This window comes from Ricinus communis, chromosome 8 (assembly GCF_019578655.1).
Source record: "Ricinus communis isolate WT05 ecotype wild-type chromosome 8, ASM1957865v1, whole genome shotgun sequence".
Taxonomy (NCBI): Eukaryota; Viridiplantae; Streptophyta; class Magnoliopsida; order Malpighiales; family Euphorbiaceae; genus Ricinus; species Ricinus communis.
In genome coordinates, this window is record NC_063263.1 from 5,396,702 (window position 1) to 5,412,394 (window position 15,693).

General features: G+C 25.6%; 2 protein-coding genes across 2 annotated transcripts; both read right to left on the reverse strand.

Moving 5' to 3' along the window:
- Window positions 1–686: 686 nt before the first annotated feature.
- On the reverse strand, window positions 687–1,627 carry LOC125370983 (auxin-responsive protein SAUR21-like). Its single transcript, XM_048378503.1, has one exon. It carries the CDS (start codon window positions 1,240–1,242, stop codon window positions 931–933), a length of 312 nt encoding a protein of 103 aa, XP_048234460.1. The 5' UTR covers window positions 1,243–1,627; the 3' UTR covers window positions 687–930.
- An 8,792-nt stretch (window positions 1,628–10,419) lies between these two features.
- LOC107262112 (auxin-responsive protein SAUR21-like) lies at window positions 10,420–11,157 on the reverse strand. Its single transcript, XM_015725865.2, has one exon. It carries the CDS (start codon window positions 10,916–10,918, stop codon window positions 10,619–10,621), a length of 300 nt encoding a protein of 99 aa, XP_015581351.1. The 5' UTR covers window positions 10,919–11,157; the 3' UTR covers window positions 10,420–10,618.
- Between the last annotated feature and the right edge of the window lie 4,536 nt (window positions 11,158–15,693).

The window sequence follows — 15,693 nt, forward strand, 5'->3', positions numbered from 1 at the left end:
AAAATCATGAAAATCGGCTTCAAAATGTATATAAACTTTTGAGATTATCCATGTGCCATAATCATTAGCCCAAATCTAGATAGGAATTTTTCAATCATTCATAGACTTTTATTCACCTAAAATTAGTACAAATTCCTCTCTCTTTCCCATTTGAAATGACCTTTTAGCTCATCTTACAATTTTTAGGACTTGGACATTTGAGGGCTTCTCACTCTAATATTTTCTATCTAAATTCACTTCAATAGACCTTCTCTACTCTCACACACATATTTATCTCCAAGATAGAAAAGCTAATAGAGTAACATAATGCAAATTAATAGGTTTCTAATTAGGAAGATTATTGTCTAGGCTTGATGTATATTCCCATCTATACACTAAATTGATAGATGATTGACACATATTTATGAAGTATGTGTCAATATCTAATAGCAAAGTATAAAATATTCATACATACTCATTATTGACATAAATTTATAATTGATACAATGTCAATATCACTCTCCTATTAGTCATGGTGTATGCAGCAAGCCTATATCTACTTGCTTTGATGGTTTTAAACTTAGGATTAAAGAAAGTGTTTTATCCTTTTACGAGAGTTATATGATAAAGAAGAAATCTTCCAACTTTATATTTTCTTTTTGGATTTAAATTCTTTAAATTTAATTCGTTAGAGAATGTGTTATATATAAAAATTAACTTTAATTATAGTTGGGAAAAATGGAAATATACCCACAAATCCTTTCTGAAAGGAAGAAAGAAAAAGAAAAGGAAAAGAAGAAAACAAAAAGAAAAAGAAGTCTTCACATTTTCTAGCTCACTAAACATATTGCTCTACAATCCTATCCCTCTCTTCTGTACAAAGAAAAGAAAGAAAAGGACAAAAAGATCCTGTCAAAAACTTCGGATATGTAACTGATTTTATCTTGATTTTCAACATGAGGCTTGTAACCGAGAAGTGAGGTCAATGAAGACATGTTCTTGGCAAGGAATGGTTAAGCCACCCATTGGATGATTGAACCCAAACTCTTCTTCAGCACGATTAAGCAAGTCTAGAAACAATGGATGATTTACGTATGATATTGGTACTACAAACCGCTTCTTCTGGCATTCCCCAACGTACACTGCAATGTGGCCTTTTGGTACATGATCAGCTACTTGATTATTGTTCCTGTTGATGACAGGTTGCTGCCTTCTCAGGATTTGCTTGCCACTGAAAATTTTAGAAGACAGAGGGATTCCCATGTCGAATATATAGTACTAGAAGTAATTTATCAGTAGTTGAGATTTTTTTCTGAAGAAGTTGGAAAGATTGATCCGGAAGTGTAGCATGCAACCTTGGAGAGTTGGCATTAGTATATATAGAGTTGAGAAGATACACGGGAACCCACCACAACAAGGTGCTCACATGGCTTTGCTCAATATCGGCTTATTAATATTTTTTTCTTCTTTTTGCCTCTCTCTGTATATCTCTTTCTGCTATGGTGATGGAGCAACAGCCACTTGATTCTTGGAAGGTTATGGTCAGAAATAAATACACATCCTCTGTGTACTCTGTCCTTTTTAATGTTTCAAAACAGACGGCCTTACGCTGATAATCAAATACTATTTACTTTTACGATTTGATTTAATATATGAGTTAGTTTCTTAATTTTTGTATTTTTATATTATATTAAAATGTTATTGAGATTTAATAAAATAAATTATTATCTTTTTTTTATGTTAGAGGAATGACTAAACTAGTACTAAAATTATAATTTAATTTTTAAATTTATTATTAAATATCAAACTCGTTCAATATTAATTTTATTATCAAATTAGAATAGAATTTTATTTTTAACACAAGTTAATTTTAGTGTCTAATTAAAATAATAAATTTAATATTATTTTTCTTACTTTAATTTTTTATTTTTAATATAATTTAATTCAAACAATTTAAACATTGTAAAAACTACTTATATTTACAATAATATTATTAAATTACTATATAATTTAATTTCAGTTATTAATATAAAATAAACATTTCTAGTTAAAAAATTATTCTATTGTTATTTTTAATATATATTATAGTTAAACTATATAAAAAATAAAAATTAAATAAAATAATTATGTCTTAATCTAGTGAAATAATCTAGATATCAAGTTGACAAATTTACTATTAATGAAGAGATCATGTTAATCTTTTATGTCAAAAATGAAATCTTTTATCAACTATTCAAATGAGATTTATACGAATAAAATATTCATTTTTAATATAGTATAACTTTAATGTCTAGTAAAAATAATAACTTGTAACTATTTATTTTATTTAAAAATCTAAATTAAACTATATAATAATTTAATAATATTAAATATAAATAAATATATTTAATACATTTAAATTTTCTTAGAATTAGATTATACTAAAAGATATAAACAAGTAAAATTTATTATTTTAATTAGACACTAAATTTATCTTACTCTAATTTGATAATAAAATTAATTTTGGATGAGTTTAATACTTGATAATAAGTTCAATGATCAAATTATAATATTAAATTACCAGTTTAGTCCTTCGACTAACACGAAAGAGGATGAAAGGGGATAGTAATTAAAAAATATAGATACTGAGTCATATATTAAGTCAAATCACAGAGGATAAATAGTATTTAATCCAATTAAATATGTAAGAACCAACAAAATCTAACTAGTCATATTTATATATGGAATCATTTACGTAGAGAATAATTATAAACATTTATATATGGAATTATCTACGTATAAATAATTATAGCATATAAATTTATTAAAATTTAATTATTAAATAATTAAATTTTTAAAAGTAACATTTTATGCATAAAATTTAAAATTATTAATATTTAAATATAAAGAAACTAGTTTTTATATAAAATAAGTTGAATAATATAAAAATTATGAAAATTTGATAATTAAATGTTAAATTTTAAAATTTACAATTTAATTTACAAATTTAATAAATATGTACGACTTTGCTGGCATAAAATATGTAAAGTGTTTGTTTCTAATGGAGTTATCACACCATTTCCAATCTCGCCATCAACACTAAAGTTTAAAATAAAATTTATTGTTATTGAAAAGATAATATTGATTATGAGCATAAGAGCCAAATGAATCAAAAGATTCATATTTGGTTCGGGAAGGGATCATGGAAGTTTTACAATGAATGAAAAGATAATCTACTTTCATTAACGGATTTATTAGATGATCAAAAATAAAGAATTTTGAATACTATTCGAAATTCAAAAAAACTACGTGACTATCAATTATTAATATTTCTGTTTAAAGCATGTACAATATATTTATATTTTATTTTATCTATTTTATAATTTTTAACATTGAAATGAAAGATTTATTCTTTCAAAGATAACATGTTATAAACACAATTATAACTTTTAAAAATTTAATTATAACTTTTAAAAATTTAAATAAGTTAAATTTTTAATTTTAATAAATTTACTCATTAACTTTATAATCTTTTCCATATATATATGCATGATGCATGCAGTAGACTGATAATTATACAGTTTTCTGTTTTCTGTTAGGGCTCGCTTCCAAGTTTATGTGATCATGTAATTAGTATGAAATGATCTTCGCTACAATTCATGCCCCAACTTCTCTAAAGTCAAATATATATAAAAATCTTACATATTTAAAAATGACTTGAGCAACACTCAATTACTTAGAATATATTTCGATTCATATAACTATGATATTCCTATCATAAGTTCAATTTTTTATTTTAATAATCATAAGTTCAATTTTAGTAACATGACATTCGGAACTTAATTTATTAGTACATAATATGAATGTGGGGGTTTCTTGGAAACTTGACTGGTGCTCAAGCTTCTGACTTTCACGTTCAAAAACTAATAATTAATTTCAATTAATTGGACCAAAATTCAATACATAGATAGATACTTATACAGAAAGAAAACGAAGACCATTGACTTGAACAAAAGCTTTCCCACTTACCATAAAAACATAAATGATTATTCGGTGGTTGAATTTCCATTTTTAGTTTGACATTATGCATCAAAAGCCATTAATTTAAGAATAAAAAAGAAATGCGATCCCCAATTGGAAAATGCAAAAGAAAACATGGCAAATAGACTCGTGATTATATCAAAGAAAAAAGGAAAATAAAATGTTGCGTAAAAATGACATTACGCTTTCTTAAACAATGCCAAGTGCCAAATATTTTAATCCTGTTTTTAGAATTAAAAATTATTATTTTTATATTATTTCATGCATGTCTAACGCAACTTCACATATATCCAGTTTATAAGCAACTTTTAGATTTATTTTTCTTAAAAAAGAAATATTTAATATGAAAGTATGTAATTGAAAAAGTAGATTATATGATATGCTCTTATTATAACTTTATAAGGCTGAATTATTAAAATTCTCTCTTTGTTTCGATATATACGTATCTAGAGTTAATCTAGACCGTCTCGTATAAGATTTTTACAAATAAAAAAGTATTATTTTAAGAATTTTAAAGCTTCTGTATGTTCAAGACTCGAATTTAAAACTTTAGTTAAACTAAAAAAGAACTCCTACTGTTTAATTTACAGGTTTTTAAATTAAAATTTTCTTTTAAATAAGAATAAAATCACCATGCAATTTAATTTAAGTGATCAAATGAGATAATTTTAAAAGTATGTATCGTTAACTCAAAAAAGAAAAAGAATAGAGAGTATTGACATTTACAATAATGAGAAAGTTTCCATAGGAAAGTGGAAAAGTAACTTATCAACAAGAAGCATTACAAGGCATAGCAACACATGCATCAAGTTGCACCGTTTTATCGATGGGGTGAGTGAGGCTATTGCCATGATTCTTGCAATAATGTTAAAAGGCACATGCGCTACTACTACTCTTCAAGACATAAACATATATATATATATATATATATATATATATATATATATATATGTAATAAATAGCAACAAGAAATGATCATTTTCTTGCGCCAGGATATTTCTTTTATATTTAGGATAGGATAAGCACATGGCAGACTATTTAAGTTGGTATGGCCAATGCAATGAACAGCTAAAGGATACAGCTTATGAATAGTAAGAAAGAGAAAATATGTGTATACTTTTCTTGGATCTGGGGTAACTAACTACTACTCATCTTGAGACACTGACATCATAAGCACAAGCATAAGTATAACCAATAACCAATCTTTGGAGATGAAAAGGTCTGAATTTTTGCTTACATACTAGTATCTCTCGTGGGACCCTATGTATATATTTGGCACCATGATGATGACGATCATGATCATAAAAAATATCTGTTCAAACTTTTAGATGTATCTTATTATTTTCGCTACTTGCAATAACCTATTAAATAACTAAAAAATAATTGAAAAAAAGATTATATATTGTTTTGTAATTTTAAATATGTATCTTTTTAGATCAAACGAGATATGTAGTTATAAATTATAATTAAAAAAGATATTTTACTGTTAAAAAATCTCGATTTGTAAAAATTTAGCTATTTTCACTTGGAGCAGTCATCATTATTATGTTACTCGTATTTAATAATATAGATTTAGAATTTAATAACTTTTAATTTTGTTATTTGACCATGAAACTGCAGTTTAAAAAGTTATTGATATGATGAGATCGATTTAACGGTCAAATAACGTAATTAGGAGTTATTAATGAGATATCTTTTTTATTACAATTTGCAATCATTTATCTCTTTTTATATAAAAAGAAATACATACTTAAAGTTATAAATCACTAAACTACGTTATCCGAATAACCAAATGCATATATTATTTTGAATACTCGTTTTAGAACTTTTTAAATAACTAGATTTTCTAGCACAATGCATATTTAGACACTTGATTTTAATTATTTAGTCATTTTAATATTTTAAATTTTAAGTTTGATCTAACAAACTTTTATATTCTATTTTTATAATCTCTTAAAGTCTTTTCTATTTTGATTTAATTTAATAGACACTGGAACTCAATTTTATGATCACATTAAAATACTCATGTACAATACACGTAAATATATTAAATAAAAACAAATGTCAAAAAGTGTTTAAATATCACAAAAGAAAAATCAAGTTGAGATGTCTATTAAATCAAATCGAAAGTTGAAATATTAAAATGACCAAAGAACTAAAACTCAAATATACAAATATGTATTCGGCAAATTATTTTATATATAATTAATTAACCACGATATATTCAAAGTCAATAAATTTATTAGAAGTATTGAAAATTTATATTTAGCAATATGTGAAAACACTTCAAAAATACATGCAATTATCAAAAGAAAATATCAAAAAAATTATCAGTATATAGTAACACATAATTATTTTGTACGTATTATTAATCAAATAGGAGGATGTAATACATCTAAAATAGCTATAGAAAATGCCCCTTCTCTAAATAATTAGCTAATATTAAAAATAGAATACTTTGTGAAGAAATCCTAAGGTAAGAATTTAGTATGGCGTCACAATAATGTAGCACCATTCATACAAGAATTCACTTGGCTATGCTTAAGAATATGAAACAATTCCACACCCAGCTTATGGTGAATTAGCCCTACATGTTTCATTCACCCAACTCGCAATCAAATAATAAAACCCTAATAAACCTAATTTATCACAAACCAAAACTTGTGCCATGCTTTCCCACATTACAACAGGGAGAAGCAGATCCTTGTGGTGCTGCCGCTTGACTGCCTTTTCAGACAAGTACATTGCAATTACAACCTTATTTATGGATATATATGTTATAGGTGTAGACATTGTTACATCATATATTTTTAAAGAAGAAAGCATATTGGGTTTACATTTAGACAATTGAATTCCTAACTTATTGTATTCTAAGATAAACTTGGACCACTAAACTATATAGTATTCTTGTAACATGAATGTACCACACATACATGTTCTTATCTGTCCCAAAATATGAACACATTTACTTCTCATTCAGTCTAGTCTTCGAATTTCGTTGAATTCTTTAAAGAATTATTAATGAAAATGTCCATCCCTATCTGAAAGATGAAAGATTAACTGTAGCCATTTTTCCAATTAGGCTTAGTCTTTTCACATTTGAGTCTTTATGTTCACCAAAATTAGTGGGAGTTATCAATTTTAGGGTAAATGATTTAATCAGATTAATTCCATGAAAAGAGCCAATCGATTATAATTATAATAGATTAAAATTTTAGTAATCTTTTTATGGAATTAATTGTTACATAAGTTCTGTTATTTGCACTTGTTTTGTTTTCAAATCGAGCATTTGTGTTTCAATATTAATTCTAAATTTAATGTTTGATAAAATTATCAGTTAAAATTTATTTACATGATTATAATTTCTTGTTAAAGTTGTTAACTCATTCCATAATAAAAAAATGAATAAGTTGCTCGAACATTTCTATTTAGAATGACTAAATTGAAATGGCCATTCCAACCGGAATGGCTAAATCAGACCAAAATGAGAGGATCATAACAACACATAAATAAATAAAAGTAAAAATTAGCCATGAATGTGAAATTTCATGGCCAAATTTATGAAACTGGTTATTTATATTTCATGGCCAAATTTCTCAAACTGGTTATTTATGTCTCTGTTACATGACTATGCCTATTGTTAGTATTTTGTTCATAAATAATAATGTAAAATTCGATCATACAAATTTAACAAACTTTTAAATATTCTACAATTACTGATCACATATTTTACGTTTTCTAATATTTTGAAATTTTATTAATGTAATAAATATAAATATATTTTTAAAATAATTAATTGATTTATTAATTATATAAAAAATTAACAATACAAATATGATTTGATATGCTATTTTGTAGGATTTAAAATCCTATATAATTAAAAAAAAAACTAATTGGCTGATATAATATTAATCATATAATTAAAATGTTACTTTCTAAATTGAATCATCGTTCAGTTAGACAAATAACTTATTAGTTCACATGTTGATTATAAAATAAAAATAAAAATTATACATGAACATCATACTTCTGCATAATAAATAAATATACATATCAAAAGAATTATAAGTAAAAGATAAATACTCATATTAAAAAATTTATTTTTTAGTTTATTAATATATAATTAATATATAATTTTCTAAAATTATATATTATTTTACAATTAAAAAATTTATTTACTAATTAATATGATATTTAAAATATAATCAAAATGCTATTTTCTAAAATTGGAATTATTGTTTCGTTTGAGAATAATATACAATACCATAAAATTATATATAAATTTGGATCGTATGTGTTAAAAATAAAAATTTCTATATATTAAAAATTATTAAAAATTTGAAAATATGTGATATAATACATACGAAATTTACTCTTTGTAAAACAAATTCTAGCTAAAAAGTAATTATTTAATCTCTTATCTTTAAAGATTTGGAATTAGAGATTTCATTTATAAGGTTAACTACTAACTTAAGTAAAAAATTAAAAATTCCAATTATATGCAATATGCATATATAAATTTTATCAATATATTACTTTTTAGGATAAAATATTTTAATTAAAATATAAATCTTTGTTATTTTCAAAATAAATTTTATAATAATCATTAGAATCTTAAATGATTTGAATTTAATTTTTATACAATAAGGATTAATTGTGTAAAATTAATTCTAATTATATCATACAATTTAAATAGTATATGGAAAGGATAAAAATAAACAAAGATTTGAATTATTTAAAATATTTTATTAGAATGAGGAGTAATTGTATAATAATATATAAATTTTAGAGGAATAAAGGACAAATAAATATAAATATTTAAAGTTTTTGAAAATAAACAAGAAGTTATATTGAAAAATATAAATACTGTCTTATCTTGTAAAATATAGTAATAAATGGAAAGAAATTCATGCTATTATTTTGATTTTTATACTAATTTTACAATCATAAATACATGTATTTTCAATTTTTAATTACTAATAAATTATTATTACATATATTATGAAATTTTTAACAAAGTCGGGATTCGATCGGTTTTGAAAAAGAAATGGATGCTAGTGGGCTGGATTATGACTAATTATATTCAAACCTCAGGCCTTGCCTACGACATCATATACGAGGCTTCTTGGATTTGGTCACCTAACGTTTATACATTTAATTGCATCCAATTAACAGTTAATTAATATGTTTAAGCAGACTCAATTTATCAATATAGATAAATTAATCGTATTGTATTATTTGTTTTATTTGTATTAATTGATTTTTAGTTATGGCAGTTAATAATAATACATAAATCAATCAACTGCAAATGTCAAATGTCAAATGTAACACTTAATATGTAACACTTAATAAATGTCAAATGTCAATGTTTAATTTAATTTGTGTTTAAATGATCGGATAGGTTCTTATAATAGGGTCTTATGTTACAAAATAATAAGTAAATTATAGAAACAAATATATTGATTTCAATCTATCAATTTAAATTATAAAATCAACCCTATATGTTGATATTGATATGATCTGATATCAAAAAAATAGGAAAAGCAGATATGTTGTCCAACATATATAACCAATTAATATGGCCTAACAACTCAAAAAGTTAAATTGGTTATGCTTTTATCAAGTGTCAAATATTTGATTAGTTTTGGTGCACAAATAGATATATGCTAAGGGTAGGCCACTAATTTCTTTCCAGTAAATAAATATTTAGTATATATACCATAATTAATAGGAGAGTAACACGTATTATAAATATTTTATATTTTAATATTAGATAATTAAAAATACTTTATTATTTAAAACTAATAAATATGTGTTAATCATTTATTTGCTTGATCTATAACTGAGAACATGCATTAACTTTAGACAAGAATTTTTCATAAATATTTACTCACCACTATGATTCCTAGAGAGACAATTAGGATATTGTCTTAAGGAAATTCTTAGCTAGGTTTGGTATATATCTCCACTTATACACCAAATTGATAGATGATCAACACATATTCATTAATTTTAAATGATGAAATATGTGTCAATTATCCAATACCAAAGTGTAAAACATTCATATATATGTGGCATTCTCCTATTAATTGTGGTGTGTATACCAAGCCTAGATAACAATCTTCCATGTCTTAAACTCTAATCTTTAGGTCTTGATATAAGTAGTCTAGGATTTGCCAAATATGGTATATAAGAATATTAAAACATTAAACCTATTAATACATTCTTCTTCACTATATTTCATGATTGAATAGATATTAAGGAGAAACTTCCAATTCAATGAGATTTAATTTACCATTACTAAAATTTTTAAGGTCGAGTTCCAACTTCAGTGAACTTTGATAAAAGATAACATAAGATTTCAAGAACCTAAAATTATTGAAATGGTCACAGGAAGGCGAAGGAACAATTGACAAACTCTTACGAACTAACCACGATCTACGCAATCTCATTCCAAAATTTTAATTAATGTACATGAGTGACCAGTAGTAGTAAGAAAGAAGAAAGAGAAAAAAAAAAAAAAGAAAAAAAAAGAAGAAGAAGAAATCCCAATAAAATGCGAGTTTTATGAGAGGTATTAATTTGCTCTCTTCTCTTTTTGTTTTTGTTTTTTTTTTCTTCACGAGGCATGGAACTTAGAAGTGAGATCAAGGAAAGTATTTTCATTACAAGGAATAGTAAGGCCACCCATTGGATGATCAAAACCAAACTCTTCTTCAGCTTGGTTAAGCAAATCTTGGAATGAAGGATGACTCAAATACGATATTGGTACCACAAATCTCTTCATTTGCTGTTCTCCAACGTAAACCGCTAGATGCCCTTTCGGTACTTCTGAATGCTGCTGCTGATGGTTTCGAAGAGATTTACCTTTCAGTATTTGCTTTACGTTTGGAAACATGGAAAGCAAGCGAATACCCATGATATGAAATTCCAAGTTAAGTATGATAAGAAGTGAAAATCCTGAAGCAGCTAGCTGGAAGTAGAATGGTACTGGAGAGATCTTCGGTGCGTTTGTGTATTTATATAGGGTTTCCGTTAGAGAACGTGGAGTGCCATACTTTGTTCAGTAGATTGTGTATAGCGGTTAGGGTTTTCTGTGACGGGGACCCAAAAGCTAGCATCACATTAGTCACATGGCTTTGCTCATGTCTGATATATATAAAACTATTAAAGCTCAAAACAGCGGGCCGTACACCGGTAGCTCACTGATCAAGTGTAATGGCGAAGGGCGACATGAATGATTATGGAAATTTGTTTCCGGAAAAACAGTTAGTTGATCCCAACTTCTAATAGCATGTGAGAAACATACCCGAATTTCTTCAATTGATATTACAGTCATATGGTATTGTAGTATTTTTCCGAAAGAACAGTTAGTTGATCCTAAATATCAATTCAAGAAATTCGGTTTTGCATTGTCTTGATCCTAACTTCTGATAGCAGTTAATTAATTAATCGATCTGGGTTTGTTAGCCAATTCGGCTGGTGAGTTTGCTTCACATTAATCATTCGAAATTCGATTTTATGGTTGGGATAATGGAATTGGAATAAAATAAATCATAATGGAATTGTTCTCTTAGATATTTATTTGAATAGCTGTAGATAAATCGAATCATATATAAAAGTTTAGCCCCAGTAAATTTAGACTAAAGTAGGGAAGAATTACACCATTCAAGGGAGCCCTTGCACATATTTTAGTAGCAGTCACATAAGTTAGCGCATCTCTCTTTTCCTACTTAAGCAATGTGCATGATTGCTCTAAGTATAACTTTGCACTGCTCATATTAAAAGGGTAGGTTATCAAATTAGACCAATGTTCAAATAAGTGATCATGCTTAAATTATATTCTACAGAATAAATTATATTATACAGACATCTCCAATATGAGAATGCATGGGAAAAAGTGTCTCTTATGTGTTTTACCATGAAAAGTATACGAGTGGTTGGGTAGACGAGCCCATCATTGGACAAAAACAAATAAATAAGAGATTTTCAACTACCATATTTCAGGGGGTAATGACAGGCGCATGCATGCACTGAGATGATATTTTGATCTATAACTGACTGAACACTTGACAACAAGTTGCCAATTGGTAATAATTTTAGCATTTTTACATGCATTGACTATTACATCATGATTTATATATAGACAATTCTTGGTTGCAGTATGAGATATGCTTAGCTTAGGTCGTGATGATAACGAGGGAAGACTAAATCCTTATAAAACAAAGAAAAGTTGTTTCTCTTATCATGATCAATCAGGGGCGGACGCCGATTCAATGCGAATGGGGCTAAGGGAAGCATCGGTTGGTTCTTGAATTAAATTGAAAAATTGAAAAATTAATTTCTTTTAAAAAAAATAATATATCAAAACAGAATTAAATTCTGTATAAAATTGAATTAAATTTCGATTTGGTTAGTAGTATTAGTTTAATGTGTGTATAAGTAACATCAAAAACTTGGTCTTATGTATCGTGCACTAAGATTATTATGATTCGATACTCACAAAAAAAAGCAAAAAAACAACCATTGGATTTTAAATTTTTTATTTTCTTTAACTAAAATTTGGTCATATGAATATCAGCTAATGTTACAGTTAAACAAAAAATATAAAGAGAAAATAAACAAAAATTTGCTTCATAACTTGGTGAAAATTTTAAATGTTATTTATAAAAAATAGTCTTAAGAGATATTATAAGAACTTAAATATTCAGCAAACAACAGTGAGTTTAGGTAATTTAATAGTGGGAGCAAATGGATTAATATGAATTAAGATAAATATAGAAAAGTAAATAAATACCAAAAATACTGTGCTTTTACTATTTTACTATTTTACTATTTTTAGTATGTTTATTTTTTCAGAAAAAAGAGGTACGTGGCTACAATGACAAGAAAAAGATATCTCACTGTTAAAAATGTTTGATTCAAAAAAATTTAGTTATTTTTATTACTATAAAAAAATCAGTATCACATTATCTGTGTTTAATAATATGAACTTAACACTTTACAACTCATAATTTTTTTATTTAACTGTCAAATTAATTTTAGATTTATGACTTTTTAAATTATGAGTTGACGATTGAACAACAAAATTGTAACAATTTTAGGGGTTATTCAGGCCGCGGCCTTTGCTGACTCTCAAATAGCTATTTTTTAAAAAAAAAATTCAAAACCGACTGGTTTACTGAACATTTTTCAAAATAAAATTTAAAATTTGTCACTAACAAAGTAAAAAAGAATTAAGAATATATACGCTTATATATTTCAATGGTATTTTAAGAATAAATTTATTAATATGCAAATAAAAAAAATGAAAGTAAAAGTAAGTGTAATTGAATCCAACCGGGTCTAAGTTGAAAACTTTTTAGATCATGATCCATTGTTGGTTCTGTCATTCTTAGCAATCCATATTATGATTTTTACATTGCTTTGACAGTATTAAAATAATGTATCCTATTTTATAGTTTTTACCATTAGATTTCAATTAAAAATCATAGATAATAAATAATTAATTCTAGAGACTAAGTGTAAAGAGATTTAATAAATAGACTATATATTTATATAGTGAAGATTTTAAAAATATGTTCCCTCTAATTTTGGAGGCGATTTGAGCCCAACCTTATTTTCAGTTTTTATTGGTTTAGTTTCGATTCGGATCCGACTCATGGCCCCTACCTTCAAGGTTAACAAAAAAATATAAAATATTTATTATAATCTAGTTTAGCATATTTTGTTTAATTAAAAATATTTAAATAACTACCCAAATCACTAATCTATTGATAAAATATAAAAATGCTAATGACCAATTAAAACTCTTATATACACTAAGAATGTTTATGGTTGAAGTTGAACGCTTATTTTAATTATTTTATAATTTTATAGATTATATATATATATATATATATATATATATATTTATTAGTTGTATATTAAGAATAAATTATTTATATGCTAATTTGATAAAACAATGATAAAAAACCATCTAATTTAACATTTGTATGTAATTTTTATAATTAATAATTTAATTAATTTTACATATTCTATAAAGATTATAATGAGTCATCCTTATAAAATATTGACTCAATTTATAAATTTATTTATTATTCTTTTGTAAGGCTATTTTTAAGATGTTCAAAATAATTAAGGACTTGATTAATAAAATAAAAAAAAACATAAGGATTTAATTGGTAAATTTAAAAAGACAAAGGACTAAATAAAATATTTTACTAACAGTGTCTGGTGTTGACAAAAATAAAAATATAAAGACACAATGTTAACAGAAATAATAATACAAGGACTCAATGTAAATAAATAAAAATATAAAAGAGAATTGTCAAAAACTATAAAAATACAGGGGACTAAAAATGTATTTTTCATATTTAAAGTAAAAAAATAAAATAAAATTGTGGCGCATACATATATCACATCCGATCCATAATAGATAATGGAATTCACAACATGGACAAATATGTTACAAAAATTCTACACCAGAAGAAGTAGAATAGTCTTAGACCATATAAATGGCTCGTTACCTTCAAAATCCTATATACAACTCATGCTACGAGTGAGCCACACTGGAAATCCGAACAAAAGAAATAACTTAATTACTAAAATATTAATTTAACGGTTAAATTAATATCATGTTATCAATGGTAATAAATAAATCAACTAATGAAAATATAATAATTAATAAATAAAATTATATATTACTATACAACTAATTTGATTTATGAGTGACATGATAAACCGAGTTTGTCTAAAATTTTTGAATTTGCTGGTAGCAAAGAAATTGCGCGAATCCATTAATGTCACTTTTATAAATAATTAAATCGAGCCACTCATAACTCCAACAGAAGAACATGCACAAAAGACCATAGAGAAAGATGTAGAAAAGATGATGATTATTATTATTATTATTATATATGTTCATGTGAAAACCAGTTTGCAATGGTATTAGTTAGCACTACCATTTTGTGGGGCCTTACAATCAAATCTGGGTAGGGATTGCTTCCTCTGTCCCCAATTTTTATAATGTAAAGACAATTACTGCCATGCTATTTGATGTCTATGCTCTCTTATCATATATATTTTTTTTATTTTGCTATATTTGATATGCCTTATATCTTAGATAACTTAAGTTACGGTCCATATTAAGGCAACTAGGGACGTAGCAAAATATAATGAAGAGAATGAAGCTCTCGTGTGCCTTTTATCTCTCTTCTTTCTAAATACCCGGTGGCCGACGGCAGCAACCTATTTTTTTTTTTTTGTTTTTGTCCGATTATCATATTTTTACTTTAATGTTGCCACTATGGGCTTTTTCTAGAGATTTCTTTCGTGTTATTTCTCTTTTAATAGAAAAAATGCATTTTCTAAGGTTAAAAAGACAAAAAGCATTTGTAATTATGTGATATAGAGTCTAAAATATGTTAGCGGCCGGAAAGAGCAGTGACTGTAGCAACAGCGACAGCTGCGATAAGTATCCTCTATGAATGAGAATATTAAATGAGAAATTAGAATTTCTTATTTAATCTATGGACGAGCTTTGGTAATGTTTTGGCTATATGTAATTTTCCGGCTTTTAATTTTATGTTTGTTTTTCTATTTTAGAATAGATTATAATTGGGTGGCCCATTAGTTGGTCTATAAAGCCCACTTGAAAATTTGCCTTTGTTTGGTTTGATTAAAGTTGAATAT